The following is an 18,393-nucleotide window of genomic DNA, read 5'->3' as shown; positions in this document are numbered from 1 at the left end:
TTGAAAGTCCAACGCAGTGAAAGTTGTAAAAAATTCATTCACGAAAATAGAAAATTAGAAAGGAAAAATGAGAAGAAATTGCATATTAATGTAAAGGGTAGCACTCAAAGCTCAAGAGTTAATAATAAAATAATTTCATGTGATTAATGCAAAAAATGTAGATGATTTCATACTTGGACCACAAAATTTGATCAATCTAGTACAAATCGACGAAATTCATATTAGATATAAAAATTAGTAATGAATTTAATGATGCAGTATTTTCATAGCATTAAAATAGATCATAAAGAACAAGACTGCAAGTTTTTATCATCATGTTACATAAAAATTAAATACCAAGTTTATTGACGCTCAATCTTAACTATCTGTTTTTTCTACAAGAAGAACCAAGAGAATAAACGTTCCGATTCAATTATAAAAATATGACAACCAATGAATAAATATTGAAAAGATATTTTACGTCACCTAAAAATGAAGATTAAATATAATTCCGTAGTTATGAGCTCGCGCTGACTGGAGAGTCCATACCTAAAATTAATTGGATATACACAAACAATATTAATTGTTTTTGTTTTTGTTTTTGTTTTTCTTTTTCCGCCGGCTAATTGGAATTACTCAACAAAGAAATCAACACCGCATAATTCTAGCTCACGCAAAATTGACCAATCGCCGCCGCCCAATGGATCTCCCGCCTCCGCCTCCACCGCCGCCGCCTGCCTTCAGCCGCCACCACCACCTCAGGTATGAGAACGTCCTCCACCCTCCTGATTTCCTCCCCCCACCACAAACCCCTTCGTTGAATACTCCTCTTCCACCACCGCCTCCTCCTCCTCCGCCTCCCCTACAAATTCATCACATGTCTCCAACCCTCCATCCTCCGCGATTTGCTTTCTCTCCGCCGCGATATCCAATTATTGAGCGATCCCTCCGTTACGAATTCGATCCGCTACAAAAACCCTATATCCACCCCACCCTTCCTCCGCCTCCGCCTCCACCTCCACCGCCACCGCCTCCGAGAGATGACGTACCCTTGCGAGTTGTTCGTGATTATCCCGAGAGGAATCTTGTCTTTGAACATGACAATTTTTCTCGGGGTCGTATTGATGATATACGTGAATTGCCTGGGAATTGGGATCGAGATTTAGGTTGGGGTGCTCCGAGAGCTCATAGCAGGGTTCCGGAGACTGATAGAGGGATTATTGATAGATATCGTGATGTAATTCCTGAGAGTTTTGAGCTGTGTAGAAAGAGGGATGATGGCAGGATATGGGATAGTGGACTTCGTGATTGGGGTTCTGAATTGGACAGGAGGAGGGAATATGATGAAAGGGGATGGGATAGTGGTATGAATGATCGATATCGTGACTTGTACAGGGAGCGTGATTATGATGAGAGGAGATGGAAGGATACTGGTATGAATGAGCGAAATCGTGACTTGTACAGGGAGCGTGATTATGATGAGAGGAGATGGGAGGATACTGTTATGAATGATCGGGGTCGTGACTTGTACAGGGAGCGTGATTATGATGAGAGGAGATGGAAGGATGCTGGTTTGAATGATCGGAGTAGTGACTTGTACAGGGAGCGTGATTATGATGAGAGGGGATGGAAGGATACTGGTATGAATGATCGGAGTCGTGACTTGTACAGGGAGCGTGATTATGATGAGAGGGGATGGAAGGATACTGGTATGAATGATCGGAGTCGTGACTTGTACAGGGAGCGTGATTATGATGAGAGGAGATGGAAGGATACTGTTATGAATGATCGGGGTCGTGACTTGTACAGGGAGCGTGATTATGATGAGAGGAGATGGAAGGATACTGGTATGAATGATCGGGGTCATGACTTGTACAGGGAGCGTGATTATAATGAGAGGAGATTGGATACTGGTATGAATGACTGGAGTCGTGACTTGTACAGGGAGCATAGTTTTGATGAGAGGAGATGGGATAGTGGTATGAACAATCTGGGAGACAAGGTGTATATTCAGATGGATGATGATGAGATGAGACGGGAACATAGCAGATCTGCTGGAGTTTTGTCTCGACTGGGAAACAGGCAACCAGAGCTTCCTCAGAGTGATCTAAGGTTTGGTAGGGTTTTGTCTCGACTTGGAAACAGGCAACCAGAATATTCTGAGGCTGATCAGAGTTTGGGTGGAGTTTTGTCTCGATTGGGGAACAGGAAACCAGAATTTGCTGACGACAATCCGAGTTTGGGTAGATTTAGTGGTAGGTTAGGGGCTGGGGTTTGCAATGTTGATAATGGGGAGTTGATTTGGCCTGATAAGAAGAAGAGATTGCAGAAAAAGAATACATTACTTAGGACTCAACAAGGAAAAATTCGCAGCAGGCACATTGGAGGTTTTAAATCTCAACACTTGGCAAACGACTCCAATAGAGGTAGTTTCAAGGTCAAGGAAAAAGGATCTGCGAAGATGCAGACAAGAATGGAAGTTAACAGAGAGAGGGAGCAGAGTCCTATGGAGCTTTCTATTTCATTCAAGTCAAATGCTCTTGTGGCAAAGGCTATTCAGGTGTCACCTCATCCATCTACTGAATTAAGTGTAAGGTCAAATTCAGTGAAAGAAAGAACAGGGTGTGATGTGTCTGCTTTGCCTGCCGCCAAACAGGATATAGTTTCAGATTTCCAATTTGATCCACAAGAAGCTTCACAAGAGCATATTGATATAGGAGCAACAAAGCACCCTTTGCTTGGAGCCGATCCACAGATGGAAAGAGAAAATCATGCCATCGAAGTTGATGCTTGTCAACCCTTGGTTCCTAAATTGAAGAGAAAAAGGAGCAATTTGAACGCAAGACACGGGCTGGAGCGGAAACAGAACACTTTGAACACAAGACCTGCATCGTCATATGTGGTCCATGATGTAATGACCAAGTGTTCTGGTCGTTCTGGGGGATTGGTAACTACAACTGAGGATGCTGACCATGTGCACCAGTTGCGAGCTGATGGGGTTGCACATCAGGCACATGAAAACTTTTCATCTCAAGAGAAAGCTGATCGTGGAGACAGTCTGGACGTCAATCAGGATATGAACATTTCAAACAAATATGTACACGATAAAGCTTTTGTATGTGATGCAGATAGGGGTGCAATTAAGCCTGCTAGCCAATATACTAAATTTGGTAGAGATATAGAAGATGAAGTTAGCGAACATCCTAATATGGGTGAGGCAATGCAAATTAAAGGGCATCCTATCATCTCTGATGTTGGATTTAAAGATGCTAACTCAAAGGACTTTCTCCAGCCCCATGATGATATGCCCCAAGTTATGTCTGATGCAAAGCAATTCAGAAGTTTAGAAGGTGCTGCTGTTACAGATTGTCCAAATGTTGCTTTTGACATCTCAGTCGGTTCCTGCATACTTTCGGCGAATAATAAGGAGACTTCACCTGAATTTGAAGCATCTTTTCCAGATAATATGGGAACTGTTCTCCCACATAATGTTTACTCTATTGAAGGATCTCCCGAGATGATAAGTGGCAGAGAAATTTGTGTGTCCATTGATAATTCATCCTCCAAGGTGATAATTGACAGTGAAACTTGTATACCTGTTGCGAACTCATCCAAGGTTACTAGGAAGAGGGAACATAGAGGTGATCAGATGGGTGTTTCTCGTACGAAGACCAATGTGAATGTTGAAACAGTTAGATTCACTGATGGTGGAAACACGAGCTGTTTGCTAAAGGATATTGTTCCTGCAATGGATGGTGACTTTGTTGGTGAGAAAGACAGATGCAAGGAGGTTAATTGCTTACAAGAAGGCCCATCTGGAGCACAGAATTCAGACCTAGAGGTTCATGTTACTGCAAATGGCTCATCCCAAGGCTCCCAGAAGAAGCAGAAACTTTCCAGCCCAAGATCGAGTATTTCATCTCTTTCTGAAGATGATACAATTGCAGATGGGTTCAGTAGTCCGCTAATTCTTGAGCAGCATCCCACCAGGCCATCTGAATTGGGAGCTGAGCAAAGTGGGAATACTTCATCAGCACCCACAACCATCTCACAATGTCGAACCATAGATGCACGAGGTGAAGACTTAAATGTTGCAAATCAGGACGAGAATCTGGTAGATAAAGACATATTACTAGGGATTGATGATCTGGCTTTAATTACTAGTGGCATATCGTGTTCTTACAGAAATGGTCCCAGTGCTTCTGATTCTGGAGATGAATCGTTAGCATCTAGCTTTGACATGCGATCTTGCATGTCTTCTCCTGAAGGGCTGCAAGTTTACTCGGATTCATGCATTTCCAGAAACACTGAGACATCCGCCTGCCTATCAGATACCGAAATGATTTGTCGGAGTGACAAAATATCCCACAAAAAGAATGTGTTTGCTGATCCAAATACCAATTCTCTTGGGAAATGTTTAGAGGAAGCTGTGAACAAATCAGAAACTAATCATGTCGCGCCACAATCTCTACTTAAGAATACCAGTCAGTTTGTCAAGAAATGTTATCCAGTACATGGTAAACTTACTTGGAGTAAGGACCAGGTTCCTTCTGCCGTTACTAAAGTTTTTCCTGTGCAGCATCCTTCAAATTTTAGTAATACGAAGAAATTGTATCCTTCTCATGCCACAAAATCAAGGACGTGGTGTCGAACTGTTGACTCCACTGCTTCAGTTGCGAAACCTAAAGTAAAACCTCCTGTTCCTCAGAGTAATGCAACGAAGGCAGCTGGACCTATACAGAGTTCATACATACGAAAAGGAAATAGTCTATTGAGGAAAAATTCCCCATCAAATGACACTTCACATGGATTCCCTGGTTCAAGCTGCTCAGTTTATCGGCCAAGTCCTTGCACCAATACTATAAAGAGTGACCTGGAATCTGAGTACAAGACTGGTGATGCTGATTCATTAACTCTGAAAAGAACAGGGAAGGTAAACACTTCTGAAATGACAAAAGCAATGACCCAAAATCGTAATTGGAACTCATTAAGTTGCAGTACTTGCACCTTGGAGGAGCCTTTACCCGTCAGTAATCCTCACAACAATGATTTTCCGTCTAAAACTTTAGATGTCATGGAGGAGAGGATAAAGTATTCTCCGGCCCCTGAATGCGGAACTGATTCAGTCGTCGTCTCAGATAGCCCAAGTACATCCGTAGAAGGGAATCCTGGGAAGAAGGTTATTTATGTCAAGAGGAGATCGTATCAATTGGTTGCGACTTCTAATTCTGATGATAAGTCTATATTAGGGGTGGATAGTACACAGCCACGATTATCTGATGGTTACTACAAAAGTAGGGAAAACCAGCTTTTAAGAGCATCACCAGAAAATCATGTCAAAAGAGGGAATGAGGATGCTACTGCGTCTGGATTGGTGCCTCACTCAATTATTCCTAAAATTCCCACTAGGAGGCAATCTAGTCTTGCCAAGACTAGCAGATCATCAAAATTTTCATTTGTGTGGAAATTACATGATACACAGTCTTCAGAAAAGCATAAGAATTCATTGAGACCTCGGAAAGTCTGGCCGCATTTGTTTTCTACTAAAAGAGCTGCTTATTGGAAAAGTCTTATACAGGGTATAAACCCGTCTCATTCTAACATCAGGTATGTGGTTATGTCTTACATCTCTCTTGTTCACTGCTGCAACTGCAATGCCCTTTCCCTTCTTTCTGAGCTGGTTGGACTAAACTAATGATGCATTTGTTGCATGTCTCTCTCTCTCTCTGTCTGAGTTGTGTAGCCAAAAGCTGCTGGTGTCAAGAAAGAGAGGTGCAATTTACACTAAATCGAGTCATGGATATTCTCTTAGGATGTCAAAAGTCTTAAGTGTTGGCGGTTCTAGTTTAAAGTGGTCAAAGTCCATTGAAAGGAGTTCAAGGAAAGCAAATGAGGTTTGTTGAGCTCAAGTCCTCATGGATATACAGCTTCAATCATGCAAGTGAGTATATTATACATGCTTTATTAATAGGAAGCTACAAGAGCTGTTGCTGCTGCTGAGAAGAGGAAAAAGGAAGAAAAGGGTGCTGTTCACATTGCTTCAAAGAGCAGAAACCATGTTTCTCGTAAGTGGGTTCTTAATGTAAAGCTGCGTCCAGGTACGCCACTCTGCAATCCTGGTGTGGCATTTCAAATGTGCAGTATGCTGAAAATTATGCTTATAGATAAGCAAAGATATAGTATATAATAATATGTAAAATGCTTGTTTATTGTGAATGTTAGCTATATGTAGTATCATTTTATACTCCCTCAGTGTATATAACACTGCATTTTTGGATCAAATAAACAGGTGAACGAATATTCCGTATTGGTTCAGATCGCTACAAAATGGATCCAACAAGGAGGACTCTTCAGAGGATCACAGGTGGCATTATATGCCTGCTCATTAGTTTATGTGTCATTTGTGTTGGCCAATTTGTCATTTACCTTAATATTGTGTATATTACCCAGCCTACCTTTTTCCTATTTTCGCAAATATATTTGCTGTTATGTCATGAAAATATTTGTGTTTGATTTTTTGTAAGTGGAGTTCTGTTCTTCTGTGTTCAGTGTTGATTTCATCCTGATTTAAAGGCATGATATGTCTGAGTTCTCTTGCATTTACATGCCAAATTAAGTGGTAATGCTGTTGATGAATGACATTTCGTTTGATTCCATTGTTTGAATGTGTATACTTCACTGTAACTTGAAGCAACTGCTCTGATCTGCCTCAGGAGATTTATATATCTATGGTTTTTGGTTCTTATGTAATTGAACATTAGAGCTAATTTAGTTTGCGTGTCACAATAATATGATCATCTCTGTTGTCATTACCTGTTGAAATCTACTCATCTGATCTCGTCTCATGATGCATATCCAACAGACAAAGAATCATCATCATCAGTTGCTCCTCAATCTAAAAAGAATGTTAAGAGATCTTATATTCCCAAGAGATTATTGATTGGCAATGAAGAGTAAGTTCTCTTGCATGACTGCTTCTGTAATCTTGTGCGATTTATTGAAGAAGTCCTTAATAAATGAAACAAACTTTTACTAGCAATGGAGATACAATTACAGAGACAGACTTTGAGTTTGAGCATGTTTAAGTGGTCTCGTTGATACCTTGCTATTTATTTAGATATGTTCGCATTGGAAATGGTAACCAGCTGATTAGAGATCCAAAGAAACGTGTTCGTGTCCTTGCAAGTGAGAAAGTTCGCTGGAGTTTGCGAACTGCTCGATTGCGATTGGCTAGAAAGAGTAAATATTGCCAGTTCTTCACTAGATTTGGAAAGTGCAACAAGGATGATGGGAAGTGTCCATACATCCATGATCCCTCTAAAGTAGTAGTCTGTACGAAATTCCTGGCTGGTTCATGCACCAATGTTGACTGCAAATTGACCCACAAGGTAATAAGTGATTTTTGTCGTATGGTATCTTTGTGTATGGTATCTCTGTGTATTTATGCAATGACACTATTTGTGATGTAGGTTATCCCTGAGAGGATGCAAGATTGTTCATATTTTCTGAAAGGTACTGAGTGCTACATATTTTGGTTGTGTCAGATTAAGATCAACAGTCCAGTAACTCATTCTTGTTTTTACAGGGTTGTGCTCCAATGACAATTGTCCTTATAGACATGTACACGTCAATCCTGATTCAAGTGTTTGTGAAAATTTCCTCAGAGGCTATTGTGCTGATGGCAATGAGGTATTTGGCTTCTTCACTCAAGTTTTGAATGATATTGATTTCTTTTGGGTTTTGCTAATCTACAAGAGGCGTTCTTTTAACAAAACATAGGAATGGCAACCTTAGCTTATTTCATCAGTTTCCGATATAGTTTTTCAGCTATCCGTTTTGTCTCCTTGTTGTGTCTCCCAAACATCCTTCTCCAGAAGACCTCTCTGTTAATTGAATCATGCACTTTCTTTATAATTAGATGAGTTTTCAAACTATTTCGGAAGAATTTATTACCTGTTATAAAGCCCCTCACCCCATATGCTGCACGCTGATCCTCAAGCTAGAGAGCTGGATTTTGAAGCAACAGCAAAAGACAACAACATTCCTCTGTTCACGCGCTAGTTATTATGTCTCTAAACTTGCAGTGCCAGAAGAAACACACCTATACCTGTCCGGCTTTTGAAGCAACTGGAGTGTGTCCTCAAGCATCAACTTGCAAGCTGCACCATCCAAAAAAGAAGAAAGAAAAGAAGCCAACGATGGAGCAAAAGGTTGTAAGAGGGCGCTACTTTGATGGTGGACTTGTTGGAGTTGATGACTGGAGCTCAGCATCAGCAGCAGCACCAGCGGTAGAGAAGCTCGCCACGAGAGGTAAGGATGACATAGTTGTGCATGAAGGACGATTCCCGGATTATATTAGCTTAGAAGTCAGCGATGATGAAATGGATCAAGGATGTGATGAAATTCTGCCAGATGCACAGAAAGATCATAGTGTCGAATAGATATAGTGTGTCATGCATATATATATTCGTCTCCAGCCATTGGCAGCCGGGAGATGAACAACATAGATGTAGAGGTACAGGCAATGTTTATGATCTATACTTGTAGGTTTTACTGTATCTATATGCAGTTTTAAGGTTTAGTTATAGGATTTTGTAAAAACAAATTATGAAATGAAATTTTAAATTAGTTAAATCTATTTGTTGTTTTTGAAGTTGCTGTGCAGTCTTTTTGCAACATGATTAATGACAGAAAGGTTAAACCCAATTTACTCGGCTCAAACTCGTACTAGTATATTTTTTTGGAGAGATTTAAACCTGCTAACTCTCCTACTGCTTTGATTCTTACTGATTCTAATGTAACTCTAAGTCTTCCTTCTGGAGTGATGGACTCTCGGGGAAGAGGCCAGAACGTACTAGAGGAGCTTGTTGCCTGGGGCCGCCCTCTTCCCCGCAAAGTGAGGGCGTACACAGACGTATGCTACTAGTTGTTCTGGCCTTGACCAGCTTATTAGATGACTAGAGGTAAGAATCTTCAAAAGTGGACTCATTCCTTGTCCTTATTCTTAGTAGTACCTCCGGACGCTTACTAAGCGCTGGTTCTATCCCGCTGGCCATGTGGGAATAGAGATAGAGAGAGAAGGGGAAGAAGCGAGGTAAAGGAATTGGTCAACTAATCAGGCTCATGACCTCTATTCACAATCTTGTCTCTTATCCATCTCTTTCATTCATTATTTATGAATCTCATACCACCTTTACTTCAATCTCTTAGTTAAGAGATAGCACCTGCAACCCTTCATCTCGTATTCATCTTTTCGCTTCACTATCAATAGGTCACACAAATTTATTTAATTTTTTTTTTTTTTTCAACAAATTTAATTTGTATTCAGATTAAATATTATTTTAGTACTAAAATTCAGAAATTTTAGTGATAAACACGAAAAGTTAATTAAAAATAAAATAATTTTTAAACATTTTGCGTATTTTCACCGTGAGCAATTTTTAAAAATAAAATAAAATCAGATTCACTATTCAATTTTAAAATACAACTAACAAAAAACATTTCATTTAACATACATTAATTAAAAAACTCGAACATTCCAAATTGAAATCTTAAAAATTGAAGAAATTGCATAATTGAAAATATATAATTAAAATTCTAGAATTTTAAAAATTTTAAATTTTAAATCCTAAAAAATTATTCTACTGGCGGCTGTGACGGAAATCTCAATTGAACCTTGAGAAGCTCAAGTGCTTTGGTTGTCTGCTCTTAATTTGGATGGCGTCATGCTAGAAGTATCGACAATCCTGGCCACCAAGAACATGGCTATTAAAGCTTTATCCGTCCCTTGGGTGGGGGCTGTTTGACTTGATTCGCCGTGTTCCCTTCCTCGAGCTCTAGCCGCCTTCTCGTTCCCTCCATGGCTTCCTTCACCGGACAGTTTTGCACAACAAGAGAGATGAAGGTATAGAGAGTATTTTGGTGCGAGAAGAATAATGTGATAAAAATGAGATATTTATAGGTGATTGTGGGAATATAAAAAAATTGAAAAAATAGAAAAAGGATAAAAAAAACAGCTAAGTCTTTTTAAAAAAAATATATTTTTTTTCATTATTTTCATATTTTTCAAATTAAAAAAAATAATGTCATAAAACGATGCCCACTAGTAGGCCGGCGAGTGGACATCACACCTCAATACCAGCGCGCCACGTGTGGGGGTGTGGAGGGGGGACTCGTATTGCTAGGACGAGTCCGAGCTGGGTAAGCACCGCGTTGCGAGTGCCCTTAGTAATAGAATTGTATTGTGATACTCTTCCAACACAAGAAAACAAAAATTCTTATCAACAAACAACAGAATGAGGTCACAAATCCATCACGAAATTGAGAAAAGCAAGAGTGAGTGAGAGAGAGGAAGGCAGAGAAACATCAACATAATTAAACATGGCTGCTGCCTCCTCAGCCTACGCCGGCTTCTCCATGATCCCATGGAGAAACAGCAGCCAGAAACTGAAAAAGATCACCACTTTCTCAGTCTCAGCCCAGCAAGCAGAAGTCGAACAAGAGACAACAAAAGTAGAAACAGAGACGAAGAAGCAGCCGGGCATGACCAAGCCACGGCCAGTGGAGCCGCAGCTGAACGTGGAGAGCAAAAACATGGGGAAGGAATACGGAGGGCAGTGGCTTAGCAGCACCACCAGGCACGTCAGGATCTTCGCAGCCTACATCGATCCAGAGACGTGCGCATTCGACCAGACGCAGATGGATAAGCTCACCCTCATCCTTGACCCCACCGATGAGTTCGTGTGGACAGACGACACCTGCACCAAAGTCTACTCCTACTTCCAAGAGCTCGTTGACCATTACGAGGTATCCATCCATCTACCTATCGGGATATGATCCATCGCTAACTTTTCTTAAATTGCTAACTTGCTAACTCATCAACACAATGCGTTAGCAAGTTAGCAATTTAAGAAAATCTAGCTTTATAATCTATCTATCTATCTATCTCGTTAAACTTAGTGTTGTCAACGGAACAGGGAGCTCCGTTGACAGAATACACGCTGCGTCTGATCGGTTCAGACGTAGAACACTACATAAGGAAGCTGCTGTACCAGGGAGAGATCAAATACAACATGGATGCAAGAGTGCTGAATTTCAGCATGGGGAAACCGCGCGTCGGATTCAGCTACGACGGCCAAGTTCCCGATACCTACTGATACTTGTATCAAAATATATCTTTGCAAAGTATTGTAAAAACACAACAATATCATTTATGCTGCTATGCATGACACAGCACTGAAATAGTTTTGTGAAAATTCCAAACATCAAAGATAAAAAGACAGCAAAATGTAAAAAATTATTCAAATTGTTCAACAACAACAATGAAAAGGGCTTGCACTTGATAGTCTTGATTCAGGGGTTTAGTCAGAAGGTAGCTCCAGCTCGATGTAGCGCCTGTGTTTCCATGGCCGAAACACTCCTTCACGGCTCACATTCTGAAACGGAGTAGAATTTCAGATCAGCATAACCGAACAGTAATATGAGGCTCTAATTAGGTACGAAGAACAAAGAAACAAAGCTAGTCCAAGTAGTGCTAAAACGGTAAAACCAGATAACGGAGCGAGGAGGTCTAAAACACGTATCAATGAGGTTTCTAAGCAACTGTTTAATGAGTCAAATTGACTAACAAAACTTGATTATTGGTGATTAGATATTGAAAATAAAAGAATGATAAAACACTAAGCAACAAAGGCTGGTTAGTATCTAACCTCATGTATATCTATTTATATGTTACATGTTCACATATGACTTTATGAAGAACTAAAATGGCAACAACGTTTAGGTAAAATTTAAATATCATCAATCTAACAAATATGTATATTCTATGGTACTATCATGAATGTGTCAACAAGGACAGCATAAAAGAAAAATACTTTCACTAACCTCAAGCCAAAACAAGAATCCACGAAGGATGGTTAAGCAATTCTCCCGTTTATATCTGTATCTCGTGAGTCTTTTTTGCACATCTGCATTCAATAAGTATACATTAGATAATTCATCCAAGAATCTATGAACTGACATCATCTATCAGAAAGATAAACAGAATAAAATCGAAAATTATTCAAAAAGATAAACAGAATCTTCACTGACCGGGATGGTAACAGGCATATAATCCAGACTTGTAAGCTTCCCGGGCCCTTTTGAGTTCTGCTCTGTCAAATGGTTTACTGAGAACTTCTAAGAGCTCCTTCTTGAAATCGTTATCTTTTTGTTTTTCATTAGGGTCTTCATTGAAGTCAAACTCAGCATCGCACATCTGTTTTAACGCCAAAAAGGAAGAACTTTCGATTACTACCAATTGCTAACAAGAAATTAATAACAGGAACACGACCTCAATCAAAAGGGAAGTAGTTGTGTAAAGAAAAGACGTACACTTCTGTGAACTGCGTTTTCAGAAACAAAAGGGCTCCGGATTTCATTGTTAAGAACCTTCTTACTGTCTAGGATGACCACGTCTGGAACACTCTTACTGCTACCTTCTCCTTCTTCCCGATCCCCTACACCACTACAATATACGCGCGAGCATTTAGGACACTTGACCTTTTTAACTTGTTTATGGATTCCTTTTTGAGGCGGACGAGTTTCCACGTGACGGTCAGGCTCCTCCTCCTTAACACCAGCATAGGCAGCCTTCGTGTGTGAATCTGCTCGGGCGAGTTTCCTCCTCCTTCTTATCCATGAGTCTCGATTATGCATCTTCTCATGGTCCTCAGGCACCCTAAGCTTCTTTGCGTCTGCCTTACGCAGTTGTTTCATCACACCCTTGCCTTTAGCGTGTGACTTCCCTTCTGAGTTCTTGGCTGGTGTTACTCCAGCAGCACGGTCACATGGAGACCGCGCCAGCTGCAAACCACTTTTAGGTAATGGTACCTTATTTTTCTTAGTGGCTTGAGCGCTACCACGATGCCCACCATGCTGGTCTTTGACTACGGATTTTCCTTTTCTGTTCTTAACTTGCAAGGGCCACTCCGCGATCTCAACGACATCATCTGATTCAGAATCATCTGATGCAATTTCATCAGATTCAGTTTCATCCGAATCAATTTCATCCGATTCAGTTTCCTCCCCAGTTGAATAATCCTTGTAATGTTTATCAACGGTTCTGCATTTTCGTTTCCTATTCATAACTTCCGAGGGCCTCTCCATCACCTTGATTGGACCAGCCTTGTCATTTCCGTCTACCATTCTGCTTTTAAACCCACTTTTCTTAACGTGCGAGGGCCCCTCAATCAGCTCAATGCCTACATCAGGTTCAGCTTTCATCTTGCGCAAAGCATCCCCATCATTTCGGGAGATGACTCTACCATTAACCCCACTTTTCTTAGCTTGCAAGTGCCTCTCCCTCTGCTCAATGCCTTCATCTGATTCAGTTCCATGCTCATCATTTTGACCTCTGATTCTGCAAAGTTGCCCACCTTTCTTAGCTTGCCTGGGCCTCTCCATCTGCTCAATGCCTTGATCAACTGCTTCAGTTCTCACCTCGCCTGGACTAGCCTCCTCGTCCGAGGTTAGAAGGTTTATGATAACGGTCTTGTAGGCCGAATCCATATGGCTCCTTTTCTCCAAGAGACTTTTCAAAATCCGGTGATCGGGCTTTCTCACAGATTTAGCAGTAGCATACCTTAAGTCGGAACTAGCCTCGCTGAGTTCCAACTGTAGATTCTTGGCAAGGGGAATAATCGACATATTCGCTTTCACACGGAAATCTAACAACAATGCAGCAAAACCAACATTAGTTTTCTCAGAATTAACAAATGGAACACATGTACAAGGGGGAAAATCAATCTTCAATAGGAAGGGACAATCAATTAAGAATAACTATAAAATAAAAAATAAAAAAAATGTGGCAAGCATACAGCATAAAAACTCAACAATCCAACTTTCAGAATTAACAATAAGTGGAACGCAAGGGGAAAAATCAAATCTTTAATAGGAGTGAGCATTCAATTAAGAGTAACAGTAAAAAAATTTTTGGCAAGCACATCAATCCAACATTCGAAATAAATGAACTCCTTTTCAGAATTAACGACGGGAACACGAAAAATCAAATCTTTCATCGGAAGGAACAATCAATTAACAGTAACTATAAAAAAAAATTTAAAATGTAGCAAGCATATATCATGAAAAATCAACAATCCAACATTTGAAATAAATAAACTCCTTTTCAGCTTAACAACGGGAACACATATACAAGGGAAAAATCAAATCTTTAATAGGAGGGAACAATCAATTGACAGTGACTATAAATTTTTTTTAAAAAATATACTCCATATATCATGAAAACTCAACAATCCAACATATGAAATAAATAAATCCTTTTCAGAATTAACAACGGGGACACATATACAGGGGGAAAATCAAATCTAACAATCAATTAATAGTAGCTATAAAAAAAATAAAAAAAAATTGGCAAGCATATATCATAAACATTCAAGAATCAAACATTCTAGATAAAGAAACTCCAATTCAAAACTAACAACAACTGAAACACATATACAAGTGAAAAAAAAAATCAAATCTTTTATGGGTAGGAACAATCAATTAAGAGTGACTATAAAAAAAATTCCAAGCATATATATCATAAACACTCAACAATCCAACATTTTAAAGAAACTCCATTTCAAAATTAACAGCTGAAACACATATACAAGTGGAAAAATCAAATCTTTACTAGAAGGGACCATCAATTAAGTGTAACTAAACAAATAAAAAATGTGGCATGCATACATATATATCATAAAAACTGAACAATTCAACATTCAAGCACACAGCATATATATTAACAATTCTTGGATCTGCCAAAAATTCCCTATGAAAACTCAATTTAATAGAAAAAAGTGCTGTATCTATCTGCCATTCTTGCAAAAAAAAATAAAAAAATAAGAGTACTACAATAAACCAACAGCACCTAAGAAATGGCTTGCAGTATTTCTTCTGAAGTTTGAGGGATTCAAGAATGGCTTAGAATTTTTTCTTCTTTCAGTTGTTGTATTTATCTGAGAGAAATAGAGAGTTGAGACAATTTTGATGTTTCTTCGACCCTCTATTGCAAATAAAATTGAGAATCTTTCCTTTCTTAGTCACGAATTTAATGTGAATACCTGTATTAGATTCATTCACTCAATTTTCTTCATCTCTTTTCAATTCTTACAAATTTTTTCAACTATAAATTTTTATTTTTATTGTAAAGGCTTAAGGATGAATTATGTACTCCATTCAAGTCAACTTAAGATAGTATCTACCAATAAAGTGTTGAGCTGTATCCTATGCAATTTAATAAATACTAATTTCATTTTTTAGAAAACGGAATATGTAAAATTCTGTCCAAATTATAAGAAAGGAAATGAAATTAAAGGCACACAGTATTACATAAAATAAGAAGGAAAATGAAATTAAAGGCACACAGTATTACATAAAAAAATACCACTACCTCCCTCCGTTCCAACTAAGTTCATCTTATAAGTATGCCTGTAAATTTAAGTAATTGCTGGCATTCGAATTCATAATTTTTAAAATATCCTATCTTATACCTAACTCGCATGTAAATTCAGATATCCTAAAATTTTTATGTTTTAAGATTATTCTATTTATATAAATTAGATATCCTAAAATAATTTTGTTTTAAGATTATTCTATTTATATAAATTATAATATGACGAGTATAGAGATGAAAATTAAATTGAAGCCAACTAGAAAGGGCATATTAACATTTCTACTAAGTTTTTTTCAAATTTAAGCCAACTAAAAAGGGCACATTAACTATTGCACAATATACGCAGAGCTGGCTCCTATGCAAGTTAATAAATACTACTAGTAATATCATTTTCTTAAAAACTAGATAAATAAATATTCGTTTAAATTATAAAGAGTGAAATGAAAACAAATGTACACAGTATTAGAAATACTACTACTGTATAATTCAACTATAAATAGGCCTGCAAATTCTGGTAATTTGGTGTTTGAACCTAAATATTTATTAGTATTTCTCTCTTTTAAAAATAGAAATTATTATTTTAGTTTGTTTCATAAAATTAGAAGCTTTCTATTTAAAAAAACAAAATTTCTCTAACATATGGAACTCATTCTCCACTAACAACACTTCGCTCACTTTTCTTTCTATCTCTCCCTTACTTTACTAATTATGCATTAAAACTCATTTCTTTTCAAACAAATACTCCCTACTCCGTCCCTTAAATTTTGTCACATTTTTTCTATTTTCGTTCATCTCACAAAATTTGTTACATTTCACTTTTTACTATTTTGGTAGTGGACCCCATATTCCACTAACGCATTCCAACTCACATTTTATTACTTCCTCTGTTTCACGGTAGTAGAGTCATTTTATTTTCTGCATTAGTTTTGAAAAAATGATATAAATAATTAAAGTAAAGAAAAAGTAAAGTAAGAGCGAGAATTATGTAGATAAGACTCTTCTCTACAGTATTCTCTCTTACTTTACTTTTTCTCTACTTAACTATTTATTATCATTTTTCTAAAAACGAGTACAGAAAATGAAATGACTCTACTACAAAGAAGGGAGTATAAAATTAATATAAAAGTATGATTCACTCTCCACTAATTTTTTCAACTCACTTTTCATTATATTTCTTAAAACTTGTGCCCTATCAAAATATTACAATATTGAAGGCATGGAGGAGTATATGAGTAATCATATTGGGAGTTTGCTGTGGAAATTTTGGAATTCAAACAAATCAAAGTATATGATGTATTTAGATGATTATTAAGACTAAATCTATCATGTAATATAAAAGTGTTGCATGTTAAAAACGTTAAATGATTCACGTAACAACATATAAAATTCTAAAACATGATTCTACAGAGAGAAAGCTATACCTTCAAAATTCTTCAAAGAATCGAGATTGCTTGCTACATCTCCACAAGCTGATCACCGTGGTAGAGCTCAAACCAGTAAGAAAAACAAGGTGCCGTTACCTAAAAGTGGTTTGCAGCCGGCGCAGTCTCCACGTGACCGTGCTGCTCGAGTAACACCAGCCAAGAGCTCGAAAGGGAAGTCACACGCGAAAGGCAAGGGTGTGATGAAACAACTGCGTAAGGCAGACGCGAAGAAGCCTAGGGTGCCTGAGGACCATGAGAAGATGCATAATCGAGACTCATGGATAAGAAGGAGGAGGAAACTCGCCCGAGGAGATTCACACACGAAGGCTGCCTATGCTGGTGTTAAGAAGGAGGAGCCTGACCGTCATGTGGAAACTCGTCCGCCCTGAAAAGGATTAATCCATACACAAGTTAGATGAATGAGTTGTAATATCATATGTTGCAAAGGTGTATAAATTATGATATATTTCACGTTCCACTAACTCATTACGCTCACATTTCATTTAAAATTAATACTCCCTCCATTCCATTAAATATGAAATATTTAGTTTTCGGCACAAGATTTTATGTAGTGTTGTTTTGTGAGTTAATGAAAAGAGAGAAAAAAAAGAGAGAGTATGGTTTCCAATTTTAGAAACGTTTCATTGGTAATGGGACTATCCAAAACGGAAAATGTTTCATTTCTAATGGGGCAGAGATCGTATATACTAAGTTAGACTTATATTCTACTCCCTCCGTCTGCCATTAGGAGTCTCATTTCTTTGTAGCACAAATGTTAAAAAAAGTGGGTGGAAAAAAGTTACTAGAATATGAGTGTCACTTGTATATATTGGTTTTAAATGAAATGTGAGTTGAATGAGTTAATAGTAAAAATGACTCTTTTTACAGCAAAAGTGACTCTATTACCATTTAAGGTAAAAGTGAACCGAGACTCTTATTTACGGACATAGGGAGTACTACTATTTATCTTCCACAAATAAGTGCTTGTGTTGCTAACTTTAAATGATGCTTACAACCAGTCTACTACAGAAAATTTAAAATTGTTTATTTCTTATACTTTAAATTTAGAAAATAACATCTTATATATGTATTAATGTTTTAAGATTTTTTAGTAGAAAGATGGAGTATAAAATAGAGAAGTACATTAAAAAATAACAATAAACATAAAATCCTAATCAGATATGAATCAGGTACCCAAGATTCATCAGGTACCCGAGATTCAAATCCTACACCAATGACCTAAATCTATATTCGAACTAATAATTTCAAATTTTGAATACCAAAATCTGCTAAGAGGTCGGGATCAGGTATATTCGAAACTCAAATAACTAAATTTGCAATCCTAACTAAATGAAAAAGAGATATGTAAATTTTAGAAAGAAAAAATAAAATTTGATTCACTTAAAAAAATGAGAATGAGAAAAATATGTGTGTTTAATGTAATTTATAGTAATAAATATTATATTAAAGTAACATAGTAATATTAACTTATTTGAAAACCATATCTTTTTTATTAAATCACAAAAATTTCAATGTTTTTAATTGAATTTACTTGTG

General features: G+C 37.8%; 3 protein-coding genes across 5 annotated transcripts; 2 read left to right on the top strand and 1 right to left on the bottom strand.

Annotated features, from left to right (window-relative positions):
• Positions 1 to 536: 536 nt before the first annotated feature.
• Positions 537 to 8,613, top strand: LOC125195111 (uncharacterized). 2 transcript variants are annotated; one of them, XM_089062026.1, is made up of 9 exons: positions 537 to 5,586; positions 5,723 to 5,873; positions 5,951 to 6,044; positions 6,269 to 6,343; positions 6,842 to 6,932; positions 7,097 to 7,367; positions 7,449 to 7,491; positions 7,565 to 7,668; positions 8,064 to 8,613. In XM_089062026.1, the coding sequence occupies exons 1-9, from the start codon at positions 680 to 682 to the stop codon at positions 8,418 to 8,420; spliced, it is 6,093 nt and encodes a 2,030-aa protein (XP_088918152.1). In that variant the 5' UTR covers positions 537 to 679; the 3' UTR covers positions 8,421 to 8,613. The 2 variants fall into 2 exon arrangements, with proteins under 2 accessions (XP_088918152.1, XP_047949263.2); XM_048093306.2 differs by having other exon boundaries at positions 5,951 to 6,077.
• A 1,666-nt stretch (positions 8,614 to 10,279) lies between these two features.
• On the top strand, positions 10,280 to 11,234 carry NDHM (subunit NDH-M of NAD(P)H:plastoquinone dehydrogenase complex). The gene is made up of 2 exons (XM_048089189.2): positions 10,280 to 10,785; positions 10,956 to 11,234. Exons 1-2 carry the CDS (start codon positions 10,360 to 10,362, stop codon positions 11,133 to 11,135), a joined length of 606 nt encoding a protein of 201 aa, XP_047945146.2. The 5' UTR covers positions 10,280 to 10,359; the 3' UTR covers positions 11,136 to 11,234.
• On the bottom strand, positions 11,167 to 17,195 carry LOC125203155 (uncharacterized). 2 transcript variants are annotated; one of them, XM_048101454.2, is made up of 5 exons: positions 16,834 to 17,195; positions 12,352 to 13,685; positions 12,070 to 12,235; positions 11,863 to 11,945; positions 11,167 to 11,414 (listed from the first exon to the last, which is right to left on the bottom strand). In XM_048101454.2, the coding sequence occupies exons 2-5, from the start codon at positions 13,663 to 13,665 to the stop codon at positions 11,340 to 11,342; spliced, it is 1,638 nt and encodes a 545-aa protein (XP_047957411.2). In that variant the 5' UTR covers positions 13,666 to 13,685; positions 16,834 to 17,195; the 3' UTR covers positions 11,167 to 11,339. The 2 variants fall into 2 exon arrangements, with proteins under 2 accessions (XP_047957411.2, XP_047957412.2); XM_048101455.2 differs by lacking the exon at positions 16,834 to 17,195 and adding an exon at positions 14,888 to 14,974.
• Between the last annotated feature and the right edge of the window lie 1,198 nt (positions 17,196 to 18,393).

This window comes from Salvia hispanica, chromosome 6 (genome assembly GCF_029641045.1).
Source record: "Salvia hispanica isolate PSC_SH4W2 chromosome 6, Shi_PSC_v1, whole genome shotgun sequence".
Taxonomy (NCBI): domain Eukaryota; kingdom Viridiplantae; phylum Streptophyta; class Magnoliopsida; order Lamiales; family Lamiaceae; genus Salvia; species Salvia hispanica.
This window is presented reverse-complemented; position numbering and strand designations above follow the sequence as displayed.

What these genes read in the sequence shown, in the direction of transcription:
- LOC125195111 (XM_048093306.2), top strand. Translation starts at nt 680, where the DNA reads ATGGATCTCCCGCCTCCGCCTCCACCGCCGCCGCCTGCCTTCAGCCGC. An exon ending in TAATGTAAAGCTGCGTCCAG is followed by an intron (nt 6,078 to 6,268) that starts GTACGCCACTCT and finishes TCAAATAAACAG; the next exon opens with GTGAACGAATATTCCGTATT. An exon ending in ACTGCAAATTGACCCACAAG is followed by an intron (nt 7,368 to 7,448) that starts GTAATAAGTGAT and finishes TTTGTGATGTAG; the next exon opens with GTTATCCCTGAGAGGATGCA.
- NDHM (XM_048089189.2), top strand. Translation starts at nt 10,360, where the DNA reads ATGGCTGCTGCCTCCTCAGCCTACGCCGGCTTCTCCATGATCCCATGG. An exon ending in AGCTCGTTGACCATTACGAG is followed by an intron (nt 10,786 to 10,955) that starts GTATCCATCCAT and finishes TCAACGGAACAG; the next exon opens with GGAGCTCCGTTGACAGAATA.
- LOC125203155 (XM_048101454.2), bottom strand. Translation starts at nt 13,665, where the DNA reads ATGTCGATTATTCCCCTTGCCAAGAATCTACAGTTGGAACTCAGCGAG. An exon ending in AAAACGCAGTTCACAGAAGT is followed by an intron (nt 12,236 to 12,351) that starts GTACGTCTTTTC and finishes GCGTTAAAACAG; the next exon opens with ATGTGCGATGCTGAGTTTGA. An exon ending in GATTCTTGTTTTGGCTTGAG is followed by an intron (nt 11,415 to 11,862) that starts GTTAGTGAAAGT and finishes ACTCCGTTTCAG; the next exon opens with AATGTGAGCCGTGAAGGAGT.